This window comes from Carcharhinus amblyrhynchos, chromosome 6 (assembly GCF_965287045.1).
Source record: "Carcharhinus amblyrhynchos chromosome 6, sCarAmb.v2.hapA, whole genome shotgun sequence".
Taxonomy (NCBI): Eukaryota; Metazoa; Chordata; class Chondrichthyes; order Carcharhiniformes; family Carcharhinidae; genus Carcharhinus; species Carcharhinus amblyrhynchos.
The window spans coordinates 88,790,679-88,807,566 of NC_137329.1; the positions used below are offsets into that span (position 1 = coordinate 88,790,679).

The window sequence follows — 16,888 nt, forward strand, 5'->3', positions numbered from 1 at the left end:
CCCTTTAAATGGTTAGTCAACTCCGGGAAAACTGTTTTTCCCATTGAAAGCTTTAATTTCCTTCACTGACAATTCTGACAGAACAGTGAAAACTGAGAGTTCAATTTCTTTGCCTGCCTGCCTGTCCATAGCAGCTGAATTTGTGAGATAGTGTGAAAAGTGTTAAACTGCTACCCCATAATGTGGGCAGGGCTGGTTAAGCCAGCATTGTTTTTCCCATCCTTTATTGTCCTAGATAAGGTGGTGGTGAGTCGCTGCCTTTCTCCTCTGCTGCCTGTTTTGTGATGATACTGTGCCTTTAAAAAATGTATTTATATCAGGTTTCTTGTGAGGAGTATGTTTAAAATTCAATTCTGTTTTACAAGGTGCTGATTTGTATAGAAAAAACATGCAGCCCCATGATGAGATTGCAGGACTCATTTTAACTAATGGTATGTTTGTCTAATCAGAGTTAAGGCATTTGTGTTTACTTAGATTTACTTTTCTCGCTTGCTCTCACTCTTTGGGGGTAATCTGCGAACTTTAGGACTGGCACCCTGAATACAAGTATGCAAGTGTGTGTTTGCTAACATTTTGAAGAGGGAACTTCAGTCTGTGAGAGAAATATTGCTTGAATTGGAACTCATAGGGATGGGTTAGCAGTTAAGAATTGTATCTTGTCACATTTAAATAATATTAAGCTCATTCATTTGTTATAGTTAAACTGTGTTGTAAAATATTTTGATAAAAGCTTCTCAGTTTGTCAGTAGAATCGTGCCTGGAGTGAAACTTCATATCCTCTCAATGCCAGAAATAGCAAATGGTTGGGGCTTAGTCAAACTTCATAATATACCTTTGGGTTTCTGATCCATATCCTAACAGTGTGGTGTAGGTATTACCCACAAAGCTGTTTGGGAGAAAGTTCCAGGTTTTGATCCAGCGATGGTGAAGGAATGCAGAAGTATTTCCAAGTTGGAATGGTGAATGCAGGTGGTGGTATTCCCAAGCATCTGTTGCCTTGATGTTGAATTCATCTCTTTTGTTCAGTTTTGAATTAAGGCTGTATTGTGAGAAAATGTGAAGTTGTCCATTTTGGCAGGAAAAATGTTTAGAAAAGCATAATATGTAAAAGGTGACATAATGCAGAGCTCTGACTGATCTGGGCACCGTAGTGCATGAATTACAAGAAGTTTGCATGCAGATTGCATAGAATAATCAGGAAAGCTAGTAGAATATTATTTGTGAATGTAATCAAATATAAAAATAGAGATTTGTGAGCCTACAGTGTACTATATTGGTCACCTTATTTAAGGAAGGATGTTTTTTAAGTTATTTATTAGTCACAAGTAGGCTTACATTCACACTGCAATGAAGTTAGTGAAAATTCCCTAGTCACCACATTCCGGCACCTGTTCGGGTACATAGAAGAAAAATTTAGCTTGGCCAGTTCACCTAACCTGCACATCTATGGACTGGGGAGGAAACTGGAGCACCTGGAGGATACCCACAGAGATACAGGGAGAATGTGCAAATTCCACACAGTGATCAAACTGGGAATCAAACCTGGGTGCCTGGCGCTGTGAGGCAGCATTGGTAACCACTGTGTCACCATGCTGCCCCCATGCATTGGAAGCAGTTCAAAAAAGATTTATCAGACTAATACCTGGAATGGGAGTGTTGTGTTCTGAGGAACACTTGAAAAGACTTGGCTTGTATCCACTTGAGTTTAGATGAGTAAGAAATTACTTGATTGAAACATACAAATTTCTGAGGCGTCTTGACAAGGTGAATGAGGGAGTGCCCATTTAAGGCAGATGAATATTTTCTCTTGGGGGTAGGGATTGTGGAAGCAGTGTCCTTGAATATTTTTAAACAGAGCTCAATAAACAGACACATACGTACATTCTGTACTGTGGAGTTGGTGTTGCGACAAAATGAGCCATGATCTTATGAATGGCAGAGCAGGCTGACAGGGCTGAGTGGCCTGCTGCTAATTTGTATGTCCAGTAGGTCTCATTAAGCAATTCAGAAGCTTGTAAGGCTGAACAGTACTGTTGATTGGTAACAACTATTTACATTGGTACAAAGTATAGTCCAAAGTAGGAGTTAGCTTCATGCTGCTGCCTCCTTGACTATACCACTCTGTCTCCTATTTTCTGCCATATGTCTCTCTGCGTCATAGTGCGGACGATACTGTTCTGCAGCCCCACATTAGTCTTTGCTGTGCTGAACACCATTATACCACACTGCTGATTATTAAAATAGCAATCACTGTAAAATAGTGAAAAAACAATTACTCAAGTGCCCAAGCTATAAAAATAATTTAACACATTTTACTAAACTATTAGGCCATGATATTATCTAATTGGCCTTAGTCAGGTCATGTAACTTTAGGAATTTTGTTGTTTATAAAATGAACTGTGTCTTCACAGGTTATCTCCTTCAAGGTGATAACTAACTAGATTTCTGAGAATTTGATGAGATTTTAAATATCTGTAGTGCAATTCAAATGACTAGCTTGTTTATTGAAAGAAAATAAACACCCACATTTACATCGTGACTTTTGCAGCCTCAGGATATTCCAAAGTGGATTTACAGCTAAGTGTAATAATTGTTCTTATGTTGCAGCCATTTTGCTTACACTAAGTTTCCACAAACAGTGATGTGATTATGATCAGACAATTTATTTTAGTTCTGCTAACTGAATCAGAAACATTTAATCATACATCCGGGCTAACTTCCCTGGTCTTCTTCACAATAGTGCAATGGGATCTTTTACTTCTACTTAAATCAGCAGTTGGGACCTTCGTTTAACAGCAAAAGTGCAACACTGTTAATATTAGATTTTTGTGCCCAAGTTTTGTATGTGGAACCTGAAACTGCATTTTTTTACACTGAAGAAAGAATGGAATTAACTGATTTGCAGCTTTTAGTGTTGAATTCTTTCATGAACAGGTTCCAAACCACTGCTGTTTGGGCTAATTTCAAAAACATGCCATAATTAAATGACTAAATAAACCTGTTTGTAGATTCATCTGTAACTAAAAATGACCAAAATTAACACTCTTTTGAAATGACAAATTTATACATTCAAATTGCTGCACATAGTTCAACAAGTAAGGAATGCATTTTTATTCAGCTGAGATAGTATTTTAAACCTATTGATTTGTTCAGATAGATATGGAGAGACTATTTCCCCTGGAGAATTACAAACAAGGGAAATAGAACTTTTGACATTTTGGAATGAAATCAAGATAATGGAAAATTGGAACTCCTCAAAAAAACTTATAGATGCTAGAACAATTGAATCTTTTATTACTGAGAATTTATTGTTAGATAAAGTTCTTGAGGTTTGTTAATAAAGGACAGATAAATGGGATTCAGATGCCCATCAGCCTAATCTAACTGAATGATGGAATCTTTATGTTCCTAAATATATTATCCCAGTTTAATATGCTATTATTTTCAGTTCATAAGAAACATGAATTTGGCAAAAGAGATTTTTTTTTTCCCTGTTAGATTTGAGAATAAGTTTCTGGAGAAGCTTGAATTGTTGAAGTGCACTTCCAAAATTAGAGTATGGAGACTTTAATCCCAACAAAACTCCATCCAAAATTGCATCTGTAAAAATGTAATTCTGCCTGAAGACCTCAATTTTGCAGCTAATAACTAAAAAAGCCAAGAACTGGATCTTTAGCCGAACTTCTAATCGGCCAAGAAAATACCTCGGCGTGCTTGTGTAAAGTTTGCCAATGCTCGTTGCAGGCCAGATATTTTTGGAATGTTTAGACCTCCCAATATTATTTACATTTGTACACTATTTATTTGAATTGTTAATTTTGTATTTTGTCTTGATGGTGCAGAATTTATAATGCTACTTTTTATTAATAAGAATGAATCCAGTAGTCTACCTGATGCAAATGTTGGGCAAAAAATAAATAGATGTGATTAGTTAAGTTATAAGTTCCCTTGTGTTGAGGATCGCTGCAGGTTTGGATTCCAACCAGAATTTACTTGACATCAACTAAGTTGAAAATCTTAAGAAAGGACTGGGAAATGGAGTAGCAATGACATTTTCTCAATGTCTTTTTTTTTAACAGAGTTGCCAACTTGCCAGTAACAAATTGTTGGATTTCTCCCAGTATACAATACACAGTTTAACAAACTCCCCATTCATAGTTTGTTTGCAATGTTGAACTTGCAAACAAATAACAACCATAAACAATTGACCAGTTGAAGTTCAAATGACTTCCAAATTGAATCCTATCTGTCAAAACCAAAGAAATCTATATCTTCTTCCTGGTAGACAATATTTTGACTTTTGAAATTTTAGAATAGTTTAATTGCCTATGGTGTCTCATTGCTCTTGTTTAAGAAAATTGTTGGTGACGCAAGTCTGCAATGCTGAAAATTTGCAATAGTCATGGTTTGACATCTTGCTTCAAAATATACAAGAAGTTCATTGTCTATCTATGCCATTCTCATGATCCTCTCTCGTATGCAAAAACTGATTAAAATCTCAAACTGAGTTAGAGCATACATAGTGAATAAATCAGAATTCCACTTCATACTGTTATGACCGGATGAGGACTGGTTTTAGGACTTGGCCTTTCTTTCCCACATCTGAAGCCTCGAGTAACCTTGGCTGTTGCGTTATAACCCAGTTGATTTTTCTTTAATATTCCAGCCATCACTTCTGAATACACCTTTCTTTGGATGGACTTCTGCTCTACCTGAAAAATAGCTTTGGTGAAATTCAAATGTTGGGAACCAGTTACAAGTTTCAGTTCATCTTTGAAGTAATTCTTGACATCAACAGGTGTGACATTCCTTTTGAGGTTTGTCTTGGAATGTCCTAATTGTGATCCATATTGGAAACTTCCAGAAACTGACTGTGTAATACTAGATAATACCACCAGGTGACCTATGGCAGCCACAGTGTCTCCTTGCTTTAAGAGGGCCCTTTTGAAGAAGTTCAGTGCGTATTTAATTAGCTGATAAAACTAAAGATTAATATTACACATGCACATGTCACAATGTCAGGATGCACTTAACTCAGAAGAATATACTTTTTCTTTAGTTTCATGGGATTCTATCACTATTTGAATATACACTTCAGATTTTTGCACCTTATGGGGATAACATTTCTGCTCTTCACAACTTGTTGAATGTTTTTCAACTGCAAATAAAAGTCATTTCTAAATATGTAGTTCAATGGCATTCCAACCGTATTGTTGGAAGATTTGGAAGCTAGCCATGTACAGTAACTTCTAATGTTGGTTTGTGCGGAAAACTTTTAGACTGCGATTTTGGAAGCAAATAAATCCTCTTTGCTTAGAGAATTTCTACCAGCAGATTTACCTATGAAATGTAGTATACAGTGAAGGAAGGAAAATATAGATTCCATTTGTTTTTTTTCAATGAAGTTATGAATCATAGATTAGACTATCCAATCTCATGATGAAACAAAAAGAGGGGAAGGAAACAACCATACGGTCTACCATTCAGATATGCTGTGACCATGTAAGCTACTGATCCAATGCTTAGCCATGCATTTCCTGAAAAATACTGGAAACTATGTCTAAAGCAATTAAACAACAACTAATAATTATAGCTAGTTAGCAACTTACTACTTTTAACAGGAATTATTGTCTTCATTAAAGGACTAATCAAATTCTCTTTTTTTCCGTCACTTTGATACAATATGTCACATGAACGTAAAAGCAGGGAGATATTGCTGGAATTATATAAATCATTAGTTAGGCCATAATGTCAGCTGAGTGCAGTCTACCCAGTCTCATTACGGAAAGGATGCAATTGCATTTGAGAAGGTATAGGGGAGATTTACTAGACTGCTGTCAGGACTGGAAAAATGCAACTATGAGGAGAGATTAGATAGGCTGCAACTTTCTCCTTGGGCAAAGGGGAGATTTGATTTGAGCTGTACAAAATTTTGAATGGCTTGGATGCAGTGGATGGGAAGGGCCAATTTAGCTTAGCAGGGAGGCCACTGATGAGGCAGCATCGAGTTAAAGTGGTTGGCAGAAAGGTTAAAGGGGAGACAAGGATATTTCTTTTCACCCAGAGGGTAGTAAGGGTCTGTAACTATCTGACTTAAAGGGTAGTAGAGGTAGAAACCCTCAACTCATTTAAAAGGTGTCTGGATATGCAGCTGAAGTTTTGTAACTTGTAGGGCCAAATGCTGGAATGTGGGTTTAGATTGGCTTGTTTTATTTTGTCTGACACAAACAGGACAAGCTAGATACCCTCTCTTTCTTATTCACGAGATGTGGGTGCCTCTGGCTGGGCCAGAATTTGTTGCCCATCCTGATTTGGCCTTTAACTTTCAGAGTTTAAAAGTCAACCACATTGCTGTGGGTCTGAAGTCACATGTAGGCCGGAACAGGTAAGAATACAGATTTCCCTCCCTAAAGGTCATTAGCAAACCAAATGGATTTTTACAACAGTGGTTTCTTATCATCATTTGACTATTAAATCCAGATTTTTATTCAATTCAAGTTTCACCATCTGCCATGCCGGGATTCAAACTGGGTTCCCAGAGCATTAGCCTGGGTCTCTGGATTACTAGCCCATTGACCATACCACTACACCACTGCTGTAAACCTTTTATGGTTCCACATCCGAGATAAATTTCATGGGTAACAAATATATTGTTATATATCAAAATGCTAAGAGGTGAAGGTTGGAATGGGAGCCAATCTTTTTATCTTATAAGCCTTAACTTAGAGATGCACATTCCAAGCATATACCCGATAATTCAACAACTGCCCTTTGTTTGTTTCTATATATGCAACAGGCGTGAATTTGCAGTTCATGCCCAACATTTGGTTACAGTGGAATACAATTAGTGTGCAATTAACAGATTTCCTTCTCTCTTCAGAAAAGAGAAATGTACAACCAGAATTTGCAAATAAATTAAATAAGACTTTCATATTCTGTGTAAAGTATTGCATATAACCATCCTCAAGAATCCCATATGTATTTCTTTATATAAGACACTTCTGACCATTAATAACTTGTATTCACCCATTTAATTTTAGAGATTTATTTTCTGTCCAGCATTTATTTCAAGCCAGCGAGGTCAATTTGTAACTTTTTTAACTCACTCTTTTCATGCAGTGGACATTTGCTTTAACATTCAATAGGTACACTGTCTTCAGTATGCCCATTGTATAGAATTTCTCTTAGAATATTTGCTGAATAGAATCTTATATTCATTGCCTCTTCAAGAGCCAGTGTTTTGGCAGCAAAAATACTTTTAACCACCTTTTTGTTTTCCTAGCATTTCAATCTAGAGGGCAGCATTTCCCATTCTTGACTAAAACATTATGAAATCAACTGCACTAGAATACCCATTAGGAAGATCAACTTTGCTGAAAATTATTAGTTTCATGTTCGTTGGGTTACCTAAGAATGGAACTTAAGAATACATTTTTCCAAATTTAACTTTATATTTTATTAGCCCTTGAAACATTCTCAACTTTAGGTTATTTCATCATTGTCTTAACCCCCAACACATCAAAACTAGCATCTGGCTAGGTCCAAATGCACAAGCAATTCAGTTAGCTAACCATTGAAAATTCACAATTATTCTGTCTTTAGATATATCTTTCTGTAATGACCTGGCATGATTAATCAGGTTGGAAGTGCTAGCTCTCTAAATCGAATTATTGATATGAAGTTTTCTTCAGACTTTTTGTTTAGTATCTAAATCAATGTATTTAAAAACCCATATACCTGACTTCTAACTTTAAATTCTATTCTAATTTTATTTATAGCACACTTCTCAAAATGTACAGTACCATCTCGTAAGAAGTCATTAACATGCATCATGAAGATGCCTCAAGTTTTTCTTTATGATACCGTCACGGGATCTCTTTTGAGTGGCACGCATTGTATTTTGAACAAAACAGCACACAGGAAAATGCCATACCCTGGAAGCATCTTTCAGGCCATGTCCAAATTTGTTTAGTTTCCATGGGCTATCTTTTTTGGCAGCTGCAAAACAATTTTCTGAAACATGCTTCCTGAAGAAATGCAACATTTATGTCAACTGATCTTAATTCCCATGAGTATGAGGCCAAAAGTGTTTAAAAAAATTAAAGGTACCTCTCTCTGAGAGAATCCACTCTAACATCTTTATCACTCTTCAAATCACTTTAGCCTTATAAAGGTCCCACCTTCAAAGATGTTTTCAGTACAAATCCATCCGTGACAAAGCTAGTTGACCTTTATCTGGTACCACAAAATAAACCCTAAACTCTTCAATTATTTAAATCCTGTGTTTATTAGCAACTTCAGGATAGTTTGTTCTGCTCTCTAATTCTTACCATTTGATGTCATTAATACATGTCCAACACTCAAGAAACAAAGTCTTGCTGGGTGGGTGGGTGTACAATAATGTCATGACTGGGTAGCTGTGATATCAGTCGACTTCTTAAATACTTGCTGTGCCATGCTCCTTGTCAATATATCATTTATGCAGCATAATCTATCACTGAAGACTACATTAGTTCTTACCAAAGGTTGACTCCAACTATTTTGTATGGAATTACAACTCTGTTTAATGACCTCAATGTGCTGTTATCAGCAAACCTAGAAGCAAGTAGTCTTTTATATTCTTTAATCTTGCATTGATCCTTGGATGACCACCAATCTGTCCCGCATACTGTTGACATTTGAATACTACCTAATACTCCACAATTAAAGAAGTCTACAACAAACTCATTTATTGCAGGAATGTGATGAATTCACATGCATCCTTGTGACCAGTTGGATTCATCATTGCCTTTATTGAACCATAGAAAGATTACGTCATAATAAGGGGCCATTCAACACATCATGCCTGCATCAGTAACCTCTTGTTATAATGGTGAAGTTTACATGATTATTATGTATTCCAACCCAGTTAAAGACGTGCAAATATAGTATTAAGTTAGTAGCACAGCTTTGTTTAATTTTTGATTTTATTTTAAGATGTGAAATCTTGTGTTGTAGTTATTTTAGTTAATCACATGTGTTCGAATTTCCCTTTAAATGTTAATGGTCTCTACAGAGATTGTAGTATTCTTTCTCTGAATTCTTTTTGCCATGTGTCATTTTGAGGACCTTGCTCCTTGCTTTGTGCATGATGGTACATTGAATCAGATCTGAAATACCTGCTAATTGTCCCTTGGGCATTCTGGGATTTATTTGCCAATTATTTTTCTTTTAATTTTGTTTCCATACTAAAAGATCTGCTGTAAGTGCTTTCATTCTCACTCTGCCTTTCTTAAAACCTTTTAGTATTTTGACAGCAGCCTGATATCTGGTGACTCTGTCAAAATCTGACAGTCGTTTCTTCATGTCACCACAAAATGTCTCATTTGTTCCATAAAATCTGATGGAATTAACTGTTTTTCCAGGAATTCTTTTAAAACAAAAGACATCTGACCCAAGAACCAAAGATCCATTCGAACCAATTGCCTGTCCATATGAGACACTTGAATACAATTTAAATTTAAACACTGATATCTAATTCCTTGTTTAACAGCGCCATCCCAGGGACTCCCCAAATTGAATTTCATCAATCTTTTATACAATCTGTTGAAGCCATAATATATTCTTCCATAGAATGACCATTGGTTTTCTGAAATTCTTACCATACCTGATATGAATTTAATAAATCATCATTCTTTTTGATTTCATTCATAAACTAGATTAGATTTACTATTGTCACATTTATTAGAAAAGTATTGTTACTTGTGCGCGATACAAACAAAGCAGACTGTACATAGAGAGGGAAAGGAGAGAGTGCAGAATGTAGTGTTACAGTCATAGCTAGGGTATAGAGAAAGATCAACATAATGCGAGAGAGGCCCATTCAGAAGTCTGGCAGCAGGGAAGAAGCTGTTCTTCGAGTTGTTTGGTCCATGTTCTCAGACATTTTTCCTGACAGAAGAAGGTGGAAGAGATGGTCCGGGGTGCATACAGTCCTTAATTATGCTGGCTGCTTTTCTGAGGCAGTGGGAAGTGTAGGCAGTCTCAATAGATGGGAGGCTGGTTTGAGAGATGGACTGGGCTTCATTCGTTACCTTTTGTGGTTTCTTGCAGTCTTGGACAGAGCAGGAATTATACAAAACTATGATAAATCAGACAGAATGCTTTCTATGGTTGGTGAGTTGGTGAGAGTCGTAATGGACATGCCAAATTTCCTTAGTCTTTTGAGAAAGTAGAAGGGTTGATGGGCTTTCTTAACTACAGTGTGTGGATGGAGAGACCAGGGCAAGTTGTTAGTGATCTGGACACCTAAAAACTTGAAGCTCTCAATTATTTTTACTTCATTGATGTAGACAGGGACATGTTAGCCACTACACTTCCTGAAGTTGATGACTATCTCCTTCGTTTTGTTGATATTGAAGGAGAGATTATTGTCGTCACACCAGTTCACCAGATTCTGTATCTCATTCCTGTATTCTGTCTCATTGTTTGAGATCTGACCCACTATGGCGGTGTCATCAGCAAGCTTGAAAATAGAGTTGCAGAGGAATTTGGCTACACGGTCATAGGTGTACAAGGAATATAGTAAGGGGCTGAGGACACAGCCCTGTGGAGCACCAGTGTTAAGGATGATTGTGGCAGTGGTGGTGTTGCCTGTGGGTTAGGAAGTTCAGGATCCAGTCGCAGAAGGAGGAGCGGAACCCCAGGCCACGGAGTTTGCAGAGAATTTTGTAGAGGGGCCGAACTTTCATCAGTGTCCAACTAACAGATGTTTGTCTCAAAGGCCTTCTGATTGTTCTGCTTGTAGAAGATGACAACGCTGAGACCATACCTTGTTTTCCCTTTGGTGGATATGTAATCTGTATGTTGGAGCTTACTACCAATCACTCTCAATGATGGCAATTTGTCCATCAAGCTGTATCACTTTTCGCTATCTGGACTGCACATGCTGATTCTGTATCTTCAAACTGTTAATCTCAGTCACCCTAACAATTTGCAATACCAGTACATAGAACACCACAGCACAAAGAGGGCATTCGGCCCACAAGTTGCGCCGATCACATCTATACCTACCAAGCCATAGAACTATCTGTAACTTCCAGTGGGATCTAATGGCATTGGAAAAGACCCCAGTGAGTTTGCCTCTACCACCACCGACGGCAGCCGATTCCACTCACTCACCACCCTCTGAGTGATAAACTTTCCCCTAACATCTCCTCTGTACTTTCTTCCCAGCACCTTAAACCTGTGTCCTCTCGTAGCGACCATTTCAGCCCTGGGATCTAGCCTCCGAGAATCCACCCTATCTATTCCTCTCAACATTTTATAAAGCTCTATCAGGTCGCCTCTCAACCTTCGTCTCTCCAGGGAGAAGAGACCTAGCTCCCTCAACCTATCTTCATAAGGCATGCCTCCCAATCCAGGCAACATCCTTGTGAATCTCCTCTGCACCCTCTCAATAGCTTCCACATCCTTCCTGTAGTGAGGCGCCCAGAACTGCACACAGTACTCCAAGTGGGGTCTGACAAGGGTCTTGTAAAGTTGCAGCATTACTTCCCGACTCCTAAACTCAATCCCTCCATTAATGAAGGCCAGTACACCTTAAGCCTTCTTGACCACATCCTCCACCTGTGAGGCCGATTTAAGAGTCCTATGGACCCGGACCCCAAGATCCTTCTGCTCGTCAACCCAGCTAAGACTCCTACCCTTCATATTGTACTCCTGCATCCTGTTGGTCCTGCCAAAATGGACCACTACACATTTATCCGCGTTGAAGTCCATCTGCCACTTCTCCGCCCAGTCTTGCATCCTATCTATGTCACGCTGCAAATTCTGACATCCCTCCAGACTATCCACAACACCACCAACCTACGTATCGTCAGCGAACTTACTAACCCATCCCTCCACTTCCTCATCTAGGTCTTTTATGAAAATGACAAACAGCAAGGGTCCTAGAACAGATCCCTGGGGCACTCCACTGGTGACTGATCTCCATGCAGAAAAAGACCCATCCACAACCACTCTCTGCCTTCTGCAGGCAAGCCAGTTCTGGATCCACAAGGCCAAAGCCCCTTGGATCCCATACCCTCTCACCTTCTCAAGAAGTCTTGCATGGGGGACCTTATCATACGCCTTGCTGAAGTCCATGTAAACCATGTCCACCGCTCTTCCTTCGTCAATGTGTTCAGTCACATTTTCGAAGAACTCAACTAGGCTCGTAAGGCATGACCTGCCCTTGACAAAGCCATGCTGACTATTCCTGATCATTCCAAACTTCTTTAAATGCTCATAAATCTTGTCTCTCAGGATCTTCTCAATCAACTTACCAACCACTGAGGTCAGCCTCACCGGTCGGTAATTTCCTGGACTATCCCTGTTCCCTTTCTTGAAAATAGGAACCACATCTGCAATCCTCCGGAACCTCTCCCATCTCCACTGAAGATGCAAAGATCATCGCCAGGGGCTCTGCAATCACTTCCCTCATCTCCCACAGTAACCTGGGGTACATCCCATCCGGTCCCGGCGACTTACCTATCTTGATAGAATTTAAAAGTTCCAACACATCCTCTTTCTTAATATCCACATACTCAATCTTTTCAGTCTGCCGCAAACCTGTAGTACAACCTCCCAGATCACTTTCCACCGTGAATACCAAGGCAGAGTACTCACTAAGCACCTCTGCCATGTCTTCCAGTTCCACACAGACTTTTCCCCCTTCACCTTTTATAGGTCCTATCCCTTCTCTTCTCACCCTTTTACTCTTCACATATTTGTAGAACGCCTTGGGATTCTCCTTAATTTTACCCGCCAAGACCTTCTCATGTCCCCTTCTGGCTCTCCTAATTTCCTTTTTAAGCTCCTTTCTACAAGCCTTATACTCCTCTAGATCCTTAACATCTCTTAGCTCTCTGAACATTTTATATGCCTTGCTTTTCTTCCTGACCAGGTTCACCACAGCCTTCGTGCACCATGGCTCCTGCGACCTACCAAAACCTCCTTGTCTGTTCGGAATGTTGTCGTGCAGAGCTCCAGTCAAACATTCCTTGAAAATCCGCCACCTTCCTTCAGTACTTTTCCCCAAGAACACCTTCCAGTTTACTCGTCCAATTGTCTGCCTGATGTCATCATATTTCCCCTTACTCCAGACAAACACCTTCCTAGCCTGCCTGATCCTATCTCTTTCCAATGCTATCGTGAAGGAGATGGAATTATGATCTCCATCCCCGAGATGCTGTCCCACCAAGAGATCTGTCACCTGTCCTGGTTCATTAGCCAGCACCAGGTCAAGTACAGCCTCTCCTCTCGTAGGCTTATCCATGTGCTGTGTCAGGAAAACCTCCTGAACACACCTAACAAACTCCTCCCCATCCAAACCCCTTACCCTAGGGATATTCCAGTCGATATTTGGGAAATTAAAGTCTCCCATCATGACAACTCTGTTATTACTACACCTCTCTAGGATCTGTTTCCCTATCTGCACCTCAACTTCCCTGTCACTATTGGGCGGCCTTTAGAAAACACCCATTGACTCTTTGCTGTTCCTAACTTCCGCCCACAAAGACTCCATAGACAGTCCATCCACGGCATCCACCTTCTCTGCAGCCATGACACTGTCCCTGATCAACAGTGCCACTCCGCCACCTCTTTTGCCCCCCTCCCTGTCTTTCCTGAAGCATCTGAATCCCGGCGCCTGAAGTACCCAGTCCTGTCCCTGAGACATCCAAGTCTCTGTAATGGCCACCACATCTCATTCCCAAGCAGCAATCCATGCCCTAAGCTCATCTACTTTGTTCACTACACTCCTGGCGTTAAAATAGACACACCTCAGACCCTCAGTCTGGGCACTTCCCTTCTCCATAACCTGTCTAACCTCCCTCTCATACTGTTTACAGTCCTTCTCTACCTGGGAGAGATCGTCCTCGCTCTGTCTCCTCATCTCTATTCCCTCCCCCCAACCTTTCTAGTTTAAAACCGCCCCCCCCAGTAGCCCTAGCCAATCTTCCCGCCAAGATACTAGTCCCCCTGGGATTCAAGTGCCACCTGTCTTTAATGAACAGGTCACACCTGCCCCTAAAGAGGTCCCAGTGATCTAGGAACCGGAATCCCTGCCCCCTGTTCCAGTCCCTCAGCCATGCATTCACCCTCCACCTCATTCCATTTCCTGCTCTCACTCTCCCGCGGCGCAGGCAGCAATCCTGAGATTACTACCTTTTGCGTTCCTCTTTCTCAGCTGTCTACCTAATTCCCTATAATCCCTTTTCATGACCCCTTTCCTCTTCCTGCCTATGTCAGCGGTACCTATGTGAACCACAACCTCTGGCTCCTCACCCTCCCCTTTCAGGATGCCTGGGTCGCGTCCAGAGACATCCCGGATCCCAGCTTCAGGGAGGCAGACACCATCCGCGACTCCTGTCTGCGTCCGCAAAAACGCCTGTCTGATCTCCTCACTATGGAGTCCCCTATTAACACTGTCTTGCTGCTCTTTTTCTTACTTTTTTTTGAAGTACTTAGTCAGGCTCAGCTCCAGAGACCTGGTCACCGCTTCCTCCCCCAGGTGAGCTGTCCCCCCCAGCAGTACTCAGACAGGAGTACTTATTTTGAAGGGGGACATCCACCGGTGTGCTCTCCATCACGTGAGCTTTCCCCTTCCTAACCGTTACCCACTTGCCTTCTTCCTGTTGCCCCGGTGTGACCACTTGCCGGTAGCTCCTGTCAGTTACCTCCTCGTTCTCTCTAATGAGACGAAGGTCCTCGAGCTGCAGTTCCAGTTCCTTAACCTGATCCCTTAGGGACTGCAGCTCCACACACCGAGCACAGATATGGATGTCTGGGAGACCAGGAGCCTCCAGGACCTCCCACATGTGCATTGGCAACAACATACTGGCCTCACACTCATACTTGCCCTTTTTAGAAATACAGAGAAAAAAGTAATAAAATCTTATAAACTTACCTTGCCTCACCCTTTTTGCTTTGGCCCTGTGAGTCAAAGCCCTTCCAGCTCACACAAAAAACAAAAACAAACTTACCTGTTCTCACTCTGACCCCCCTCTGTCCCTCTTTTTTAGGTTAGAGGAGGTGGGAGGATGGGGTACTCTACCTGTGTAGAGTATTGGGATTCCTCACCAGTCCAATTTATGGTAAGGAAAAAAAAATACCCAAGTCCCTTTGCAAACTACTTCCGGTTTCCGGAATAAAATTTCTAAAAAACTAGCAAAGTTAATTTTTAAAAAATCAATTTAACTTACCCACAAGCTCTCCTCTTACAAATCACTGCCTCTCTTCAGTGCTCCCAAGGAACAATGAGGTTGATTCCCTGAGGTGAGTAACTTTTAAATGGGGGGAAAAAATACCGAAGTTCCTTCGCAAACTACTTCCGGTTTCCGGAATAAAATTAAAAAATGTAATTTATGTTAATTTATGCAGTAATTCATGGTCTCCCTGTGTTTGCATGCGTTTCCTCTGGATATTCCGGTTTCTTCCCATACTACGAAAGATGTCCTGGTTAGGTGCATTGGCCGTGCTAAATTCTCTCTCAGTATACGCGAACAGACGTCGGAGTGTAGCAACTGGGGGATCTTTCATGACTTCATTGCAGTGTTAATGTAAGCCTACTTGTGACACTAATAAATAAAACTGAAAACTTAATTGTCATTCTTGAAAACAAAAAAAATCCAGAAAGGTAAAAGGGTATAAAAGTTTTTGGCCATTGAGCTGAAAGGATTATGCTCTTAGACTTTGGGAATTAATAGATACTCACGTACCATCTATGTATCAGATGGAAAATAAAGCTCCCACTGTTACTGCTTGATCAAAATATGAATAAAATGACTTTCTCTCAAGTGCACCACCATAATTTTTCCCCTTGCCCCGTCAACCATCCCAGTGAATTACTTGAATGAGATTTTTGATTTAATGTACTGGTTCTGAGTTATGATCAGGCTTGTTGTTTGACCCAGGATTGGTCAGAACTGATGAGAAATTAGCCACATTTGTTTCACACTGAGTGTAAAAATATATTGTCATCCTACCAAACTTGTGCTGAGCATGAACACAGATAACAAAAGTGAAAGGTCAGTGTTGTAATATCAACCATTAGAAAGTGAAAACTCTTGATCTTAAATGTTTAACACAAGCATTGATTAATGTAAGTACCATTATTATGTCATTGTAATAACTGGCCTTGTGTGCCCGAACTGGATTTGTAGCAGATTATTGGTACGTGTTTTGTATTGGTAGTGTGATTGGCCAGAGTGCAATATATTCTTAAATTTCACTCCAGAGGGCAATCTTGCCACTCTCAGGATATACTAAACTGGAAATATTCCTTTTAATATCAACAGAAGTGATTAGGCTTTGTCTTTATAAACACAGAGTAGACAATAAGACTAATTAAATAATAATACTTGGTAAGATCTACATTCTAAATTGCTTCCAGAACCTGAGAAGTTTACAGCATGGAAAGAAGCCAGTTGGCTTATTGTTCTTCCTGTACACAATTCTGTTTTACAGCCCTTCTAAATTCTCACTACAACTTGTGTTTAATTTGGTGGAAATGTTCATTATTTCATATCAGTGTCTATTTTTCTAATTAATCTGACTTCTAAAAAATATATATTTTGCAGATTGAGAACCTGCAGGAACAACTGAGGGATAAAGACAAACAAATGACTAGTCTGAAAGAGCGTGTAAAATCGCTGCAGGCAGATACCACCAACACAGATACTGCCCTTACAACCTTAGAGGAGGCTCTTGCAGAGAAGGTGAGTTGTTGATGTGGTTTGCTTCAAATAGAAATTTAAAATTAAATAAAGCAAAGCTTGCATACAGGGAGCCCACACAATAAGGTTCTCCAATGCAACACCATGTTTGGTAAGTCATAAATATTTCGGTAGTAACAGTGTAAACATAT

General features: G+C 40.0%; 1 protein-coding gene across 4 annotated transcripts in view; it reads left to right on the plus strand.

The window, feature by feature from the left end:
* The window catches only part of LOC145344087 (ELKS/Rab6-interacting/CAST family member 1-like), a 789,164-nt gene that overhangs the window by 109,039 nt on the left and 663,237 nt on the right, over positions 1 to 16,888 (plus strand). For all 4 annotated transcript variants that reach the window (XM_080190908.1, XM_080190909.1, XM_080190910.1 and 1 more), the window contains one exon: positions 16,602 to 16,739. In XM_080190908.1, coding sequence (XP_080047034.1) covers positions 16,602 to 16,739 — 138 coding nt within the window. The remainder of the gene's footprint in view (positions 1 to 16,601; positions 16,740 to 16,888) is intronic.